Source organism: Xenopus laevis, chromosome 8L, assembly GCF_017654675.1.
Source record: "Xenopus laevis strain J_2021 chromosome 8L, Xenopus_laevis_v10.1, whole genome shotgun sequence".
In the NCBI taxonomy this organism is placed as follows: domain Eukaryota; kingdom Metazoa; phylum Chordata; class Amphibia; order Anura; family Pipidae; genus Xenopus; species Xenopus laevis.
The window spans coordinates 133,524,730-133,543,522 of record NC_054385.1 but is presented as its reverse complement, the minus strand read 5'-3'; the positions used below and the strand labels follow the sequence as shown (position 1 = coordinate 133,543,522).

Genomic DNA, 18,793 nt, shown 5'->3' with positions numbered 1-18,793 from the left:
TAGGACAACATGTTGAATGTGATCCCTTAAAGGGCCAGTAACATCAAATTTTTTTTTAAAAAAAATGAGTGTTTATTTTTCGATGTATACGAAGACAAATGAAACGTTAAAATCACAAAGCTCTTATTAAGAAATAAGTTGGTGAAACTCCACTTCCGCTCCTGTTCAGAAAAGGCGACAGGGCGACTATCCATGGTGCAGCGCTGGATTTCTCCTCCCTGGCTCTCTCTCCTGTTGTACTGACAGCAAGTGAAGGAGGGAGGCTTCAACCTACTATCCAAGCAGAGCTCCTCTGAGAGGGACGTCTGGGTTGTGCATTTCGGGGAGAATCTCAGTGCTGGGGAGGCTGCCGGAGGACATGGCCTTGGAGAAGTTGCTGCCCCTTTGGAGAGATCCCACCCTGGACTGTGGCTGCAGCTTTGTGGCTCGGCAGAGCAATGTGACTTTATCTATAGCCAACTTCAGTGTAACTAGCCGCTCCTGAATACAGAGTCTCCCTCAGCCGCTCATAGTATTCTAGGGACTGGCTGTGCCCATTGTTACTCACAGTCACATTGATTCACCGTGAGGCCTGAACCCCCCAGTACCCCAACCTCTGTATTATCATTGCTCTTTTTTTATTCCTCATCTTTCTATTCAGGCCTCTCCTATTCATATTCCAGTCTCTTATTCTAATCAATGCATGTTGCTAGGGGAATTAGGACCCTAGCAACCAGACTGCTGAAATTGCAAACTGGAATAAAAAGCTAAATAAGTAAAAAAAAAAAGCTACAAAAAATAAAAACCAATTGCAAATTGTCTCAGAATATGACTCTCTACATCCTACTAATACAGTGATCCCCAACCAGTAGCTCGTGAGTAACATGTAACTTACAACCCCTTGGATGTTGCTCCCAGTGGCCTCAAAGCAGGTGATTATTTTTGAATTCCAGGCTTGGAGGCAAGTTTTAGTTGTATAAAGACCAGGTGCACTGCCAAACAGAGTCTCAATGTATGTTGACAATGCACATAGGGACTACTAAATGGCCAATCACAGCCCTTATTTGGTACCCCAGGAACATTTTTCATGCTTGCGTTGCTCCCCAACTCCTTTTACTTCTGAATGTTGCTCACGGGTTCAAAAGGTTGGGGATCCCTGTACTAATAGTTAATTTAAAGGTGAACAACCCCTAAGCAGCGGAAAGTGACCACTTGGAGGTGACGTAGCAACACGGCTTCCCATAAACCTCGAGTACGAAGCTGTGCCGCATCTCACATTGATGTTTAATTAATTAGAACTTTTATTAACAGACAAATATATACAGAAACAGGAACTTTATATAGTGCAAAATGAAATGGTGGCTGGTTCTCTGCCAAATATGGGGGTCAGTCTTCCACCAAAATCACATCGTCTTCACTGCTGGTGCTCTGCGGGGAGTCTGTTGAAGAGAGGGAGGGAGGGATATAAGAAATATGACACACAGACTCAGAGGAGGAGACAAAAGAATGAAACAGGTTCCCATAGACCCCCTTCCCTATATAACCCAATGCAGGCAGAGTTCCCCTTTATGGACCTCCCTGCAGAGCCGCTCTTATTTCTCACTAGCCAATGGAGACAAAGACGAGTCTCTGGAGGGAACTTAGTTTGGGGCCTACACCAGAGAAACCAATCACCCGTGCAAGAGAGAGAGACAGTACCCAGAATCCCATTCACCAGTGACAGAGAGCTCAACCTCGTACCAGCCCCATTCTCAGTCTTCTTCTTATTGGTCGGTCCTTTATCCAGCCCGGCCTCCTCCTCGCTCTCAGAGCTTATGGTAATGGCGTCGCAGGAGGAGCTGTAGAAGATGGAGCTGGAGGTGGGCTCGTCAGTCAGGTAGTAGAAGCAGCCCCGGGGGGAGTATATGCTGCTGTCTTCTAGTTGGGAAGAGCTCTGTTCCTCAGAGGTGAAAGAACCAGTTAAGTCGATGGAGGAATCTTTGGAGCACTTAGAGGAGCCCTCATATGAGGTGGTGCCATTCTCAGAGGCCGTCTCTGTAGTCCCCGATTCTAATGAGCCCTCGCTGTCACCAATAGTAATTTTGGCAATGCTCTCCTCCAGGCTTCCCTCTTGCTCTTCTTCAGCTCTTGGGTAACATACGGGAGTGGACGTCACTTTTGGCTTGTGACCCAAGGTGGCTGCTGCTTTTGGCTCTGGATCAGCTCTCATCAGTTCTATTGAACCATCTACTGGGCACACACACAGCTGTTAAGACACGCGGAGCAAGCCCAAGGTGGGCTACCGGTATAGTCAGCCCCCCATCACTAAACCATAAAGCCTCAGTATTTATTTGCCCCGGGGTGCAGGGGAGCAATGTAAGTCCCAATGTCACCAATACTGAAGAGACACAGTGAGTAAATACAGTCACACTCTCACTCTTACCTGAGGGTTGAGGATCATCCAGTCGACTTGAAAAACTGATGGTTTCCGGTTCTAGGGAGAGACTGGTCACTTCATCCTGGGGGGCAGCACAGAGGTGTGTTAGTGGGACAGACCCACTGGGGTCCAACAACAGCTTCCCTATATACTTGTCCATTGTTGTTTATAGCTGCATACAGGGATAAATTCTTCCACTCAAACTATTTTTTAAAAAAACACCAGAAACCAAAAGTGGATCAAAGTAAATAAAATATAATGTACAGTTTCTCTGCACTGGTACAACTGGTGTGTTATCTTCAGAAACACTACTATAGTTTATAGAAACAAGCTGCTGTGTAGCCATGGGGGCAGCCATTCAAGCACAGGATACACAGTAGATAACAGATAAGTACTACTATAGTTTATATAAACAAGCTGCTGTGTAGCCATGGGGGCAGCCATTCAAGCACAGGATACACAGTAGATAACAGATAAGTACTACTATAGTTTATATAAACAAGCTGCTGTGTAGCCATGGGGGCAGCCATTCAAGCACAGGATACACAGTAGATAACAGATAAGTACTACTATAGTTTATATAAACAAGCTGCTGTGTAGCCATGGGGCAGCCATTCAAGCACAGCATACACAGTAGATAACAGATAAGTACTACTATAGTTTATATAAACAAACTGCTGTGTAGCCATGGGGGCAGCCATTCAAGCACAGGATACACAGTAGATAACAGATAAGTACTACTATAGTTTATATAAACAAGCTGCTGTGTAGCCATGGGGGCAGCCATTCAAGCACAGGATACACAGTAGATAACAGATAAGTACTACTATAGTTTATATAAACAAGCTGCTGTGTAGCCATGGGGGCAGCCATTCAAGCACAGGATACACAGTAAATAACGGATAAGTACTACTATAGTTTATATAAACAAGCTGCTGTGTAGCCATGGGGGCAGCCATTCAAGCACAGGATACACAGTAAATAACAGATAAGTACTACTATAGTTTATATAAACAAGCTGCTGTGTAGCCATGGGGGCAGCCATTCAAGCACAGGATACACAGTAAATAACAGATAAGTACTACTATAGTTTATATAAACAGGCTGCTGTGTAGCCATGGGGGCAGCCATTCAAGCACAGGATACACAGTAAATAACGGATAAGTACTACTATAGTTTAGTGCTGTGTAGCAATGGGGGCAGCCATTCAAAGCTGAAAAATGCACAGGTTACATAGCACTTGAATGGCTGCCCCCATTCAAGTTTTTTTAATTTTTTGGTGTTATTGGTACCAATGTATTTTCCATGTTGATAGAAAGAAGTTAAGTAGACAACATACGAGGCAGTTTATCACTGCCAAAGCTCAAAAATATAAAAGCACATCCATTGGAAATACTAAGCTGAAATGAAAGTTAAGCTACATAAACTAAAAGCAACTACAAACCTAAAACAACGTATATATATATATATGAATTGAAGCTGACATATAGCTGTAGAAATAGTGGTTAAATATAACCCAGAATGAATTCAAGTATTGTTCTTACAAACACAATTGCTTCTGCCATATCCTCATCCATAGAAGCTCTTAAATCTGATTGGATTATTTTCAGTGCTTGGATTTAAAGTGATTAGGAGTCGGAGTGAGTACTTTTTTGGGGAGTCCGACTCCACAGCTCTGGCTGTATAACAAGTCTATTACATCCCAGTGCACAGAATGGATCACTTAATAAGTACAGCGCATGGTGCAACGGTCAACTCCATTTTTTTGTCCCCTGCACCACAATTCACACTCAAGGTGCATTCTGGGGTGTAAAGTTCTTTGGATCTGTGAATATAGTGCAGCCTTTAAGGGCATTCTAAGGACAGCATGAAGAGGGGCGATGGGGACAGCTTGGGGACACCCCCTAACTTGCGCACCATTCCCACTCACCAGCTAGGAAGCTCCAATAGGTGCAATAGGTGCAATGGAGCTTGTACATCGCACCTGACTATGGCAGTATATGTGCAGTAACTGGATATCTATTCTATGTAGCACAGTATATACAGTAGTAACCATATCAGTGACTGCACCCTATCCCCCCGCACTCACCAACAGCCGAGCCACCAATGATCCCTCTTCATCCTCTCGCTGGGGACTCTCCTTACTTTCCACCGCAAACCCATCAACTATTAACTTCTGCCTGATGTCCGTTACCTGGCAAGGAAGAAGTGTAAGCAGGGAGGCCAAGCCATGGTTGTGGTATCAAGAGTATCAATGGGTGGGCTAATAATGGATTTAGTTAGGCATAGCACAGACATATACAGAAATCAGCGATTAGGGGCAGAATTCATGTGTATGAGCAGTGTCCCCCCTCCCGTGAGACTCACAGGGTCAGTGGATGAGTCAAAGAGCAGGACCTGGAAGCACGAGACACCTGGAGAGGGGAAGCTGGAGATCTTGGCCATTAGAGGTTTCCACAGGGCACAATGTGTCAGGTCTTCAAAGTAAACCAGGGCTTCCTCCGTCCATGTAGCGCCTGCCACAGAAGAACAGAGGTGTTAGATTGTGGGGTACAGGAGACAACAGGGAACTGATTAACTGCACGTCTTTGGGGGTTATTTATAAACACTGAGCACATTTGTACCTGGGCAGTAACCCATGGCAACCAATCAAATGACTGCTTTCACTTTTCAACCTGCAGCTGGCTGAAAAAAAGCTAATCCCTGATTGGTTGCTATGGGTTACTGCCCAGCTGCAAATTTGCCCAGTGTTTATGAATGATCCCCTTTCTCTTGACATCAGTATGTATCAAATTCTGGGGGTCTCTTGCTTTTGTAAAGCAGTTTTGTGCTGCTGTTTTTATGGCGCCCCTCCATAACAGTAATATCTTTATATAGTTACATTATAGGCATTGCTTACCATTAGGAGAGATTTTAGAGAGGCCACACTCTATTGCCTGGAATGGAAGGCTCAGGAAGTCGTGCCTGGAACAGACAAGAGGCCATATTAGGCCAGTCAGTTACTAGGAAGGCTGCGTGGCTGGAAACCTGGAACAGCCACCCAGTATAGGTGGCTCTCAATAGTAGAGGAAACAAACTCCAAGGTACCGGCCCACTTACCGAAGAGGGAAGAGGTTGTCTTGCCCAGTTTCCCAGTTATCTCCATAATCCACAAAGTACAAATCCACGTTTCCATTCTCCAGGAACCCCAGGACTTTCGCTCTGTACCAAAAATTATCTGAGCGGAACGGGGCTGCCACAATGCCACCCACCTGGATTTCAGTCATGCCTCCCTGTTATAAGAAGGAAAAAGACGTCACGAGAGTTGGAAAGCTGTGGTGCAACAGCTAAGACACTGGAAGGGGACGATAAAGAAAAAAAAACTAGTAATGGCTCGAAAAGAGACCAGTTAGGCTAAGGTGACAGAGGCCATTAGGCGAGTGTATAATTGCCTTTCCTTTGATTTTATTTGGCCTACAACCCAAGAGTGGCCCTTTAAAGGGATACTGTCATGGGAGAAAATTTTTTTTTCAAAACACATCAGTTAATAGTGCTGCTCCAGCAGAATTCTGCACTGAAATCCATTTCTCAAAAGAGCAAACAGATTGTTTTATATTCAATTTTGAAATCTGACATGGGGCTAGACATATTGTCAATTTCCCAGCTGCCCCATGTCATGTGACTTGTTCCTGCACTTTAGGAGAGAAATGCTTTCTGGCAGGCTGCTGTTTTTCCTTCTCAATGTAACTGAATGTGTCTCAGTGGGACCTGGATTTTACTATTGAGTGCTGTTCTTAGATCTACCAGGCAGCTGTTATCTTGTGTTAGGGAGCTGTTATCTGGTTACCTTCCCATTGTTCTTTTGTTTGGCTGCTGGGGGGAAGGGAGGGGGTGATATCACTCCAACTTGCAGTACAGTATTAAAGAGTGATTGAAGTTTATCAGAGCACAAGTCACATGACTTGGGGCAGCTGGGAAATTGACAAAATGTCTAGCCCCATGTCAGATGTCAAAATTGAATATAAAAAAATCTGTTTGCTCTTTTGAGAAATGGATTTCAGTGCAGAATTCTGCTGGAGCAGCACTATTAACTGATTCATTTTGAAAAAAATGTTTTTTCCCCATGACAGTATCCCTTTAAGCTATGATTGAGGATAAGCCAAGTCTATGGCCAGACGATGTATAGTGATGAGAATCTGCTGCTCTGCTGTTCCCCTTGCCTTTCCAACGGCTGGCAGATTTCATTGAGAAATGCAAAATGTCACATTTCACTGCCAAAATCCATCCCTTTTGCAGGCAGTGCAGGAGTGGAAGAGCAGGGGCAGCGGATTCTTGGCCAGCAGAGAAATGCAGGCTGAGATCCGCCATTTTCTGGCCCTGGCCTAAAGGTATAATGGGAAGTAGAACCTGCAGTGTAGCATTAGGTCTCCAGAGTTCCAAAATAAAAGACACATGACTCCAATCAATGGGCATTAGTCTCAATTCTTCCATTTGCACTCAAGTCTGTATTGGACAGGGATGCAGAGGTCTCACCTTTTTATTTTGGTAGTGTTCCGTCATCTCTGAGGTCAGTTTGTCCAGCTGAGTCGACCGGGAGCCCAAGATCTGAATCCAGAAGTGTTCAGGGTTCTCCACAGCCGACACGTAAACATCAACGTACTCATCTGCTCGGAATGGGTAGTCGGGGCTGGGAACTGCAATGGAGAGGGGGCAGAAAGAAACAACCTATATAACCAAAGAGCTTACACTTTCATTGTTGTTGTTGCCTATTCAAAGCCTCTTCTAGCCACCCTACAGGTATTGCCTGGGTATCACTGATATGGATAACTTCAAAGCAGATTATGTCCTGATTGTGTTCAGTTTTTTGTATTTAATGTTAACACCTCTGGGCACACGGTAGAATTCCGCTTTTGCGTTTTCTCAAGGACTGCTAAAAACAAATGTAAATTTTTAGACACTCAAAATGTGAATGCAATCTATGTGCATCAGACTATGAATAATACAGGAAAATGTAAAAGCGGGGCTCTACTGTACATTATATGCATGAAACAGTCAATACTCACCCTCACTGGATATTGGATTTCTAGTAAAAATACATACAAATTCCTATATATTAATATATGTAAAAAAGTAATATTTTTTTATAAATCTACTCATTGCTGTAGTTGCCCCATGGCATGGCTAGGAGAAGCTGCAGTTGTCAGTAAAGTCGGGCCTCAGTCTAGCGATGCAGCACCACTTACCTTCAAACCTGGTCACTTCATAGGTGGTGTCTGCAACATTCTCCTTGCTGGGTTGGTTCACCCGAAGCAGACTCTCCCCTATTAACGCTGCACCCTCTCTCTTCTCTTCCTGCACCCTACTGCCCTGAGTATAGCTATTTGTCTCCTGCACCACAGGCTGCTTCGCCTCTTTCTTAACGGCAATGACGTCTTTCCGCCGACACCGAAATGCAGAAGATTCTGCCGCTCTTTGCTGAATACTCTGCTCTTCCTCAGACACCTTCTGAATATGGAACTGTAAGAAGTGGAGACAGAGCGAAGCAGGAGAAGGGAATACTTAGAATTACAGACTGAACAGTATAATGATCAGCACAAACACAAAAGTTTACCCAATGGCTGATAGCACCAACCAAATCAAAAATAGGCACGACTCACATTCAACTACCCATATGTTGCCATACTATCGGCCGTCACCACCCCCCTGCCCTATCTGGTGCCACTCACCGTGGCAGCCTCCACTTGTTCTTTGGTCCCTGTCACCGTGATGCGCCGGGTGGGTGACATTTTGCTTTCATTGGTTCTTGGCTCACATTCAATTTTGGCTCCAGTGTTGCGGGTAATGGCACGTATTCTTTCACCTCCTTGCCCTGCAATCACAGAGGGACAGAAACCATAAACTGCCTAAATATATGCTGCATGCCATAACTAACCCACACACAGCTAAACCAACAAACATCTTCTACCTTTTGGAGCACTAGAACATTACTTTAGTCCTGGCACTTCAGGGACATTGCCTTTACCTTGTGCACTTTTACCCTCCAATTTTTGCCTTTTTGTTAGCCACTCACTTAAATTATTAGCTCTATGGGGCAGGAACCTCCTTCCTACTCTCTATTATCACATGGCACTTAAGATCTGTAATACATACACACACACATATATATATATATATATATTTTTTTTAATTATTATTATGTTACTTTAGGGATAATTGTGGGTATTCCAGCGCATTTATGTAAGCTCTATGTACTATATATCTATTTTTATTGTTACTTTAGGGATAATTGTGGGTATTCCAGCGCATTTATGTAAGCTCTATGTACTATATATCTATTTTTATTGTTACTTTAGGGATAATTGTGAGTATTGCAGCACACTGCCCAAACAAAATGCTGTGGTGCCTCTATCCTCTTAGGCCTCACCCTGGTCTATTAGTGTAACCACAAACAATTTAGAAAAATGAGGAGAGCAATCCATATGCAGAGTTCCTGCTGCACGATGCTTTACTGTTGATAAATATAACACTTTGCAGCAGGAACTCTGCATGTGGATTGCTCCCCTCATTTTTCCAAATTGTTTGTGGATATTTATTAGGTTACTTGTCCTCTCTGTGTGTACTTATATATATTGTACAGTGATGCGGGTCCTTACAACGCTTTAGAAATAAAGTTGTGCATACAAACAAACATGCAATTGATCACAGACTTTGCCAATGAGCAGATAGCATGCCCTCTTCTGGCCTGGCTCCGCCACTGCAGCCAGTAGCAATGTGATATAAGGTGGTCTTATATTGGGGGTGTAATGATTTAGGAAGGAGTGTTCGTACCTATGATGCGTCCCATGCACCTTGAGGGAAACATCAGTTCCACTTGCAAGATGGTGCTCTCTTGCAGGGCTCTGTTAACCATTTCCTGGGCATGAAAGACCTGTTTTTGTGTGCCTATGAGTGTCACCTCGTGTTCCCCCGTGGAGCCTGGGATCTCTTTCACCTGTATATGTGCGTCTGTCTGCTTTCGGACCTGTGAAGAACACAAAACACTTTTATGCCCAGTATTGATCTATACACAAAGGTTAAAGGCTGCCAGAAGTTTCTTGGGTGTTGCTATACCAGCAGGAGAAATCGAGCCTGATGGCTGACAGGGGATACTGGGAGTTGTATTTGATTGGCAGCTGGAGGGCAGCAGGTTGGACAGCTGGACAATTGTCAGTCAGAGCACTTATATACTGTACATGAGCAATAGGAGTGAACTACTTACCCGCTTCCGGATGTTGCCCTCTTTCCCAATGAGCAGCTTTACTGAATCTGATGGGACCTTCATGTGGAGCTCATAGATTTCCCCATCCAACACACACAACCTGGGTGCTACGGATTCAAGAGAAGGAATTTAGGGATTTCCTACAGGGAACGCCCCCAAATCAGTGGGAAATGAATGACATGATGTGAAGCTGCCCGTGGGAATACTGCCCCAAGCAATCAGAATTCTCTCTCATAGAAAATCTGCCATTTGCCCCCACTGGTTTCTGTTATATCCAGCTCACCTGGAGACGTACTGGGGCTTATGTGGTCTCTCTGGGGGCCGCGCTTCTCCCAACTCCTGTCACGGTACTTGCTGTAACAGACATAGAGAGCCACGGCACCGGCGGAGACACCCACTGTCAGCACCATCTTCTCTCTGCCACTGAGACTGTTCCATCCGGACATGATCACCCTCTATGGGGAGACAAATGGACTGACTGGTCAAAGTGGGACAGAGAAGGATGAGGGAGAAAAAAGATGGGGAGAAGGAAGAGGAGGGAGAAAGGAAGACGAGGGAGAGGAGGAGGGAGAAGGAAGATGAGGGAGAAAAGAAGGAGGAAGAGGAAGAAGGAAGCCGAGGGAAAGGAGGAAGAAGAAGGAAGAGGAAAGAGGAGGGAGAAAGGAAGTCGAGGAAGAGGAGGAGGAGGGAGAAGGAAGAGGAAAGATGGGGGAGAAGGAAAATGAGGGAACAGATTCCATTGGCCCAATCAGAACATTCCCAGCCCTTATCACATCACATACATCATTATGTATAAATCCTTCATATACCTCAATGTGGGGGACGGATTGTTGGGGAAATGAAGTAGAGACAGACACTCAGATAAATGGAATATAAATAAATAAGACAGTCAGGTAAATGGAATATAAATAAGGAGCCAGTGAGTGGGGTTCTACCAGTTATTACAGAGGAGGAGGAGGAGGATTATCACAGGGACATTAAACAAACGTGTTTGTCAGTCCTTTTCTCTCACAAGTTACAGGTGTGTCAGTGTTACACTGTCTCTGTCCGTCATTACCTCAGAGTCCAGGAGCAGCTGCAGCTCAGGCGGGAGACTAAATCACTGCACTCGGTTCCGTTATTACCCAGGATGCACCGCAGAAGCCTAAATGTCTCCGTCTCTCCCGCGCGGGGGGCCCGACTCAGTGGCACATTTATTCCCTCCCTGAGGACCCGGGAGACGCCCCGTATGAGGGTTTCAGCCGCTTCTCGCAGTGGTCCCTGAGGGTCGCGCTAACTTCCGGGTGTACAAAGATGGCGGCCCCGTGCGCGTGCGCATTGACAAAGTTCTAGTGTCGATGGTAAGTTTGTTTTGGAGTCTGTGATAATCTTAACCCTCTCTCTGCCCCGTTATTCACCCCTCTGTCATATACCCCCGGCCTGTACTGTCTGCTGCCCCTCCATTTACCCCTCCCCCTCGATTTACCCCTCTCCTTCCCCATTTCCGTCTCTTCCTCCCCCACACTGTCCCTGTATTATTCCTACTCTACTTTCTCTCTTCTGTCTCCTCACTTTACCTCTGTATTACCCCTCATGTCTCCCCGTACAGTCCCTGTATTATTCCCCTCCTTCCCCATCTTTGTTTTGTCTCTTGTCTCCTGATATTGCCTCTGTATTACCCTCCTAGCTACCCCTCCTCTCTCTTCTGCTGCCCCTGTATTACCCCTAATTACCCCATTTCTGTCTTCTCATATCCCCCTGTATTACCCCTAATTACCCCATTTCTGTCTTCTCATATCCCCCTGTATTACCCCTAATTACCCCATTTCTGTCTTCTCATACTGCCCCTACTCTCCCCCTCACATTGCTGCATATTACCCTTTCTCTAGCCTTTCACCATATTAAATGATCCCCCATCTCATCTCCCCTCTGTGCTTTCTCCTGCTGCCCCCGCTGCCTCTGTCTCCTCTGTAGGAGAATAAAGGCCATTTGCCCCCATGTGTAAAAGTGGAATTGTTGCTTGTTTCAGGCTGGGGTAACAGAAGAGAAAGACATGGAGAAGGCAGTTTGGAGTCCAGGGCTGGATTCTGCCCCCCTGTCAGTTTTTGCCACTGAGTTAAAGTTGGGGTCACTGGTTACTCTGCTGCTTCTCACCATTGTCAGCGGCCTCGTTCCTCTGTTTCTGTTCAGGCACAAAGGGAGCACAGTTACCTCTGGTAAGGCTACACCTAGTGGCACTGTGTGGGCTGGGCAGGCTAAATGGCGGTTAAACCTACCTTGTGCAGTAATATTCCCCCTTGCATGTACAGTAAGTACCCCTGCAATTAGAGATTAACCCTTTACTCCCTGTGCTGTCACAGGTACCAGGCAGCGATTGCTGAGTCTCATCAGCTGCTTCTCAGGAGGCGTCTTCCTTTCTACTTGTCTTCTGGATCTCATGCCCAGTTACCTGGCCTCTATCAATGACGCTCTTCAAGGGTTAAACATCACAGTGAGTATCATGCCATTTATACAGTTAAAGCATAGGATACTTAATTATTGGATCAAACATGGTGGCACAGTGTATTGACCCCCCCCCATCACAGTTGTTTGTCCTTTAATTTGCTTTTAACTCAAAATGTAAATAGTTTTTGTGTGTACATTATATTTTAAAGCTGTCTGTTTCCCTTTAATTCTCCCGCTCATGTAACAGTCACTTTCTTTGCTCCCAGCTGCAGTTCCCTCTGCAAGAGTTTATCATGGCCATGGGTTTTTTCCTGGTGCTGATAATGGAGCAGGTTGCCATGGGTTACAAGGACCAGGCCGGCTACTCGGAGGAGACGGATGCCCTGCTGGGGTCGCCCGGCCTCGTACACAGCGGAGTTGGGATGCATCATGTGCATGTTGATGTGAATGCTCACTCTGCAGTGAGAACTATGGCACTGATCCTGTCCCTGTCGCTGCACTCGGCCATGGAAGGTGTGGCCCTGGGGCTCCAGCAGGGACGTGGAGAGGTACTGAAGAGCTGCCTGGCTCTGCTTGTCCATAAGAGCATCATGTCCTTCAGTCTGATCCTGAGGCTGGGACAGGGGCGCCTGCACATCCGGGCCATGCTGGTGTGTCTCTTCTTTTACTCCTTTATGTGCCCACTGGGCATTGGGCTTGGCATTGCATGGGCTGGGCAGGCAGACCCAGTGGAACAGTTAACCCGCAGTGTCCTGGAGGGAATGGCTACTGGGGCATTTCTATACGTGACCTTCCTGGAGATCCTGCCCCATGAGCTGAGCTCTCACCACCCTCAGATCGACAGAGTCCTCGTGTTGCTTTGTGGCTTCTCTGCGATCGCTGCTGTCCTCTTCATCAAGATCTGATCTTTCACAGCCCTGCCAAGCTACCCCTGCTGCCATTCCTAACTGTCACTTCCTAAGAAACAACAATTAGGACCAAATGACAGGAAAAATGTGTGGGGTGCGTCTGCGTTCAAACGAAGTAGGGTTAAACTTGCCCTTTATATTTCTGCTTTGCTAAAGAATATTTTGTAATATTTATATACGGATCTATTTTTATTATACCAATGCCATTTGTATACTCACGTAGTTACTAACAAGCCCTTCTTTGGTACCTAACACACACAGGCTTTATTAAAATGGCTTATTTTGAACCTGCTGTGGGTTTGCCTCTCTATTAAAAACCTCTCCAAAAAAAAGCAAAATAAATGAACAGATATTAGGGCTGAGTGGGATCAGACTGCCTTTGTATTGGCAATTGTAAGACCCATAGTATGGTTGCCAGCTGGCCGGTATTTTTCCGGCCCGGCCAGTAAATATGATGCTTGATACCAATGTTATTAAAGGACCAGTAACAATTTTTTTTTTTTTTTAAAAAAAAAATTCATTAGCATACCACGACAAAAAAACACCAAGACTAATTAAACTTTAAAATCGCACAGCCTTTATTAAGAAATAACTTACCAAAACTCCACTTGCGTTCTTCACTGACACTGCAGCGATCCATCGTGCGGTGCTCGATTTTTCCTCCCTGGCTCTCTCCTATAAGGAAGGCAGGGAAGAGAAATCGAGCGCCCCATGATGGATCAACAGATCGCTTTTTCTGAAGAGGAGCGCAAGCGGAGTTTCGGTAAGTTATTTCTTAATAAAGGCTGTGAGATTTTAAAGTTTAATTAGTCTTGGTGGGTTTTTTTTTTCGTGGTATACTAACGAATTGTTTTAAAAATTACTGGTCCTTTAATAGGAAAAAAAGGCAAGAATATAGGAAGGCCGGTATTTTTTTCCGGAAAAGGTGGCAACTGTGGGGCAATGCAGGAGGTTCAAGGTGTGGCCGTGGAATAGGAAGTTCTACAGAAATGTGTCTCTTCCCTTAGAATACAAATAACATTTCAGGTGGTCAGGTCTATAGCACCAAATAAATGTAGTTTCATTTGTATTTTGCCCAACTGGACAGGAACGGTGCCATTTGGTCTGTAGTCGGTCTCTCAAGCTTGGACAGCTCAATTTCATCTGTTGTACTGAAAAAAAAAAGATATAAGTATGGCACCTGTTAACCAGGATGTTTGGGACCTGGGTTTTCCAGAGAATTCGTCTTTCTGTAATTTTAATCTCGATACCTTAAGGGGCAGATTGAAAATTTGAATTTTCAAGTTTTTTTTTTATGGCCAAAACTGTCATTTGACTAGGGAATTGTTAAATTTTTTTAAAAATGTTGAATTTGATTTTCATACTCTGGCCCTTTAATAACTCGAATTCGATTATTCGCCACCTAAAACCTGCTGAATTGCTGTTTTAGTCAATGGGAGACATACTGGGAACAATTTGGAGTTGTTTGCAGCCTTCCTGACATTTGAGTTTTTTTTCGGAGAAAAAACTCGAATTGAGTTTTTAAAACGCAAATCGAATATGATTCGAGTTTTTGGGTCGATTCTATTCACCCGAGTTTTGCAAATAAGATTTTTTTTTTTTAATAAATTTCAATTGGTTGAATTTCGAGTTAATGGGAGATTATGGGAGTTTTTAAAAACACATATGAATTTAAAATTCGACCTTTGATAAATGTGCCTCTAAGGGTAGGACTACACAAACGTTTTCAGCACGATCAGACTCACTGTGCAAAAACGCAAGCGTCAAGTTGGAAGCGACGGAAATAAGGTGAGATTTACAAACGTCGCAGCATTGATCCGACGCGACACGACTGTCGGATGCAGACGCAGCACGCAGCTATTGCTTAACTTATTTCCGTCGCATCCGACTTGCCGCCTGCATTTTTGCGGATCGCAATGAAAACGCCCGTGTAGTCCTACCCCAAAGTCTACTAAAAAAATATTTAAAACATGAAATAATCCCAATAGGCTGGTTTTGCTTCCAATAAGGATTAATTATATCTTAGTTGGGATCAAGTACAAACTACCGTTTTATTATTACACAGAAAAAAGGAAATCATTTAAAAAAAATTTTAAATGATTTGATTATAATGGAGTCTATGGGAGACGGCCTTCTTGTAATGTGGAGCTTTCTGGATAATGGATCCTATAGCTGTATTCTCAAAGAGAGTTTATGCATTGATTCAGAGAGTGACTGAATCCTGTTAGTATTTAGTGTAGGAGTAGTATGACTGGGATTCATCGGGATGTGACCGTTGAAGAAGATGAGTAGCTCCTGCGGTCATTACGGAGTCTCCAGAGCAGAAAATGGTGGTATGGTTGGGAACTTGCTGAACTACAGCCAGGCACGGACTGTTGTGGGAAATGACTGAGGGGCTGCTGTAAGATCACATAGACACTATTTATTGGGCTGCTGGGGAGCTGTTTGGGCCTCTGAGTACTGGGAATGTCAGGGCCTATTTTGCATCCTGGTCCAGACCTGCTCATAGCCAAACTTCTGGGTGCCACCTTTGCCAGTGGGGGGTGGGGTAGTGATGTCGGCGTGGGCATGATGACATCAGAGGCAGGCACAATGATGCAGTGGTGTAACTCGTTTATTAATCTCTTGAACAATCAAATGGCTCCACCTACTGTATTATAAATGAAATCATCAGTGTTCAGCCTTCATCTTTTGTCAAAGTTTCTGCTCTTGGAAAAACAATAACATTTAAATACGAATGATGCGGTGAAGTTATGACACCATCACTTAGACGCACAGATTCCTGTTGGTTTTCTCAATGTTTTAAACTAGACAGAATGTTTTAAATGGACGGCAACAGAAAAATTGAGATGTCCAACTCTGGTGGTTAGCAACCCTATCTCTATCTACGTTCTGCCTGATGAGTCAGGCCAATCCTTTAATTACAGGTATGGGATCTATTATCCAGAAAGCTCAGTGATCCCAATGTTATTAATAGGGAATAAAGATAAATATATAGGAAGGTCAGTGATCCCAATGTTATTAATAGGGAATAAAGATAAATATATAGGAAGGTCAGTGATCCCAATGTTATTAATAGGGAATAAAGATAAATATATAGGAAGGTCAGTGATCCCAATGTTATTAATAGGGAATAAAGATAAATATATAGGAAGGTCAGTGATCCCAATGTTATTAATAGGGAATAAAGATAAATATATAGGAAGGTCAGTGATCCCAATGTTATTAATAGGGAATAAAGATAAATATATAGGAAGGTCAGTGATCCCAATGTTATTAATAGGGAATAAAGATAAATATATAGGAAGGTCAGTGATCCCAATGTTATTAATAGGGAATAAAGATAAATATATAGGAAGGCCAGTGATCCCAATGTTATTAATAGGGAATAAAGATAAATATATAGGAAGGCCGGTATTTAGCAACCCTAGCTACAAATACGTTAACAATAGGGAAAGAAAGAAAAGAGGGAGGTTGATATTCTTTTGTAGAAAAGGAACAAATCTAAAAAAACGGTTTTCTGAGGTAAATTGATATTATTTTCAGTAATGAGGGAGGGGCAGTTGTCATTCTAACATGGAAGCTGTGACGTCATAGAATTCCTGTGAGTTGCTATTTCTGCACGTATATCTGATAGATTTGCATTGTATTCTGTCACACAGTGTATATTCCTCCCCACTATTCCCTCCAGTGCAGTTACACCGCTTCCCGAGCAGTTCTCCAGCCCCGCCCATTATTTCCCTTCACACACAATCTGCGATTGAAGCGCCACAGGCACAATCTGACGGGCCGGAGAAGGTAACTGCCTCGTTGCAGCATGGGAGTTGTAGTTTTGAATCGCTTTACGTACATCCATTTTAAAGCGCTTCGAACTTCAGTTCCCGACACGGAGTGGGTGGCCAGATGGCTACGTAACGTGTGGGCCGACGGGAGATGTAGTTTCGCTACTAGCGGTGTCGCCTTGACTTTCAGGAATTCGGCGGTGCTTGGGAACTACGTCTCCCGGTGTGCCTCGCCGCTGTGGTTTCCACCGGGATCTTTATCGGCGGAAGGAACGAAAGATGGCTGCTTCGGCGGGGGCCAACGGGCCGGGCTCAGCCTCGTCTTCCAACCCGCGCAAATTCAGCGAAAAAATCGCCCTGCAGCGCCAGAGACAAGCGGAGGAGACGGCTGCCTTCGATGAGGTCATGATGAACATCGACTCCACCCGGGTATTTCCGCTCCGCCACTGTCTCTCATTGTATCTCACCTGTTATATCTCATTATATAATCTCACCTGTGAGGCGATTCTACTCTTATCCCCCGTGACAGGAAGTGATACCCCCCTATAGTCATATCCCCCCAACCTGGGACCTGTCAGACACTATTAACCCCTTCCTTCCCCAGCCAGCCAGTGACATTATTAACGCCTTCCTTGTCAGACAGTGACATTATTAACCCCTTCCTTCCCAGTCAGACCTGTCACATTGTTATTATCAACCCTTCCTTCCCAGCCAGACAGTGACGATATTAACCCCTTCCTTGTCAGACAGACAGTGACATTATTAACTCCTTCCTTGTCAGTCAGTGACATTAACCCCTTCCTTCCCCAGTCAGACAGTGACATTATTAACCCATTACTTTCCAGTCAGACCTGTCACACAGTGCCATTATTAATCCCTTCCTTCCCAGACAGTGCCATTATTAACCCCTTCCTTCCCGGTCAGACAGTGATGCTATTAACCCCTTTTTTTCCCAGCCAGACCTGTCACAGACAGTGCCATTATTAACCCCTTCCTTCCCCAGTGAGACCTGATACAGACAGTAATACCCCCAACTTGGGATAATTCATGTAGCAGTGCGCCCTGTGACCTTTATACCATCTATCTATTTATCTATCTATTTATCTATCTATCTATCTATCTATCTCTCTCTCTCTCTATCTATCTATCTATCTATCTATCTATCTATCTATCTATCTATCTATCTATCTATCTATCTATCTATCTATCTATCTATTTATCTATCTATCTTGCTACTGAGCTGTGTGTGTGTTACACTAATGTGCTGTGTGTGTGATTCAGTTGCAGGTGCAGAAGGTGAGGATGGGGCACATGAGGGGTCGATACTATGGAGGGTCCCTTCCCAACGTCAACCAGATTGGCAGCGGCAGTGTGGAGTATCAGGTGACTTGTTGTTCTCTCAATCACTTCCCCCTGTCTCTGGTTATAGTTCCACTAATCCCCCTCTGTTGTGCTGCAGGGCCCCCCGCATTCCCCGCTGGAATCTTCTCGCAACACCCGCCACCATGGTCTTGTGGAGAGAGTTCAGAGAGACCCCCGGAGTATGATGTCACCCCTGCGTCGATTTATGCGCCACATATCCTTTACTGTCTGACATAGTGTGCCCCCAGCTCTCACTTGTGCCCCCAGCTCTCACTGCTGCCTGCTGCTTGCCTTTAAAGGAACAGTTCAGTGTAAAAATAAAAACTGGGTAAATAAATAGACTGTGCAAAATAAATAATGTATCTAATATAGTTAGTTAGGCAAAAATGTAATGTATAAAGGCTGGAATGACTGGATGTGTAACATAATAGCCAGAACACTACTTCCTGCGTTTCAGCTCTCTTGATTTCCACTGATTGGTTACCAGGCAGTAACCAATCAGAGACTTGAGGGGGGGCCACATGGGTCATATCTGTTGCTTTTGAATCTGAGCTGAATGCTGAGGATCAATTACAAACTAACTGAACAGAAATGTCCCATGTGGCCCCCCTTATAGTCACTGACTAACTCAGAGTTAGAGAGCTGAAAAGCAGGAAGTAGTGTTCTGGCTATTATGTTACACATC

The 18,793-nt window shown here is 44.5% G+C and overlaps 3 protein-coding genes across 4 annotated transcripts in view; 2 read left to right on the top strand and 1 right to left on the bottom strand.

The window, feature by feature from the left end:
* Positions 1–1,271: 1,271 nt before the first annotated feature.
* On the bottom strand, positions 1,272–10,789 carry tdrkh.L (tudor and KH domain containing L homeolog; the record flags this gene model as incomplete). Its single annotated transcript, NM_001095823.1, is given in 14 exon segments — positions 1,272–1,418; positions 1,694–2,205; positions 2,402–2,477; positions 4,485–4,589; positions 4,763–4,911; positions 5,295–5,359; positions 5,495–5,667; positions 6,908–7,068; positions 7,618–7,891; positions 8,101–8,243; positions 9,203–9,395; positions 9,633–9,739; positions 9,916–10,087; positions 10,690–10,789. Coding segments are annotated over 13 exon segments (2,157 nt in total). The 3' UTR covers positions 1,272–1,382.
* Positions 10,790–10,832: 43 nt separating this feature from the next.
* Positions 10,833–13,251, top strand: slc39a1.L (solute carrier family 39 member 1 L homeolog). Its single transcript, XM_018231733.2, has 4 exons — positions 10,833–10,972; positions 11,641–11,827; positions 11,972–12,102; positions 12,323–13,251. Exons 1-4 carry the CDS (start codon positions 10,970–10,972, stop codon positions 12,959–12,961), a joined length of 960 nt encoding a protein of 319 aa, XP_018087222.1. The 5' UTR covers positions 10,833–10,969; the 3' UTR covers positions 12,962–13,251.
* A 3,183-nt stretch (positions 13,252–16,434) lies between these two features.
* Positions 16,435–18,793, top strand: part of LOC108699627 (CREB-regulated transcription coactivator 2) — a 31,303-nt gene continuing 28,944 nt past the window's right edge. For both annotated transcript variants that reach the window (XM_041573820.1, XM_041573819.1), the window contains exons 1-3: positions 16,435–17,175; positions 18,028–18,129; positions 18,206–18,322. In XM_041573820.1, the coding sequence (XP_041429754.1) occupies positions 17,026–17,175; positions 18,028–18,129; positions 18,206–18,322 (369 nt within the window). In that variant the 5' untranslated portion in view covers positions 16,435–17,025. The remainder of the gene's footprint in view (positions 17,176–18,027; positions 18,130–18,205; positions 18,323–18,793) is intronic.

Bases quoted from the DNA above. Each gene is read 5' to 3' on its own strand.
- slc39a1.L (XM_018231733.2), top strand. The intron at 11,828-11,971 runs GTAAGGCTACAC...GTGCTGTCACAG, and splicing joins AGGGAGCACAGTTACCTCTG to GTACCAGGCAGCGATTGCTG. The intron at 12,103-12,322 runs GTGAGTATCATG...CTTTGCTCCCAG, and splicing joins TTCAAGGGTTAAACATCACA to CTGCAGTTCCCTCTGCAAGA.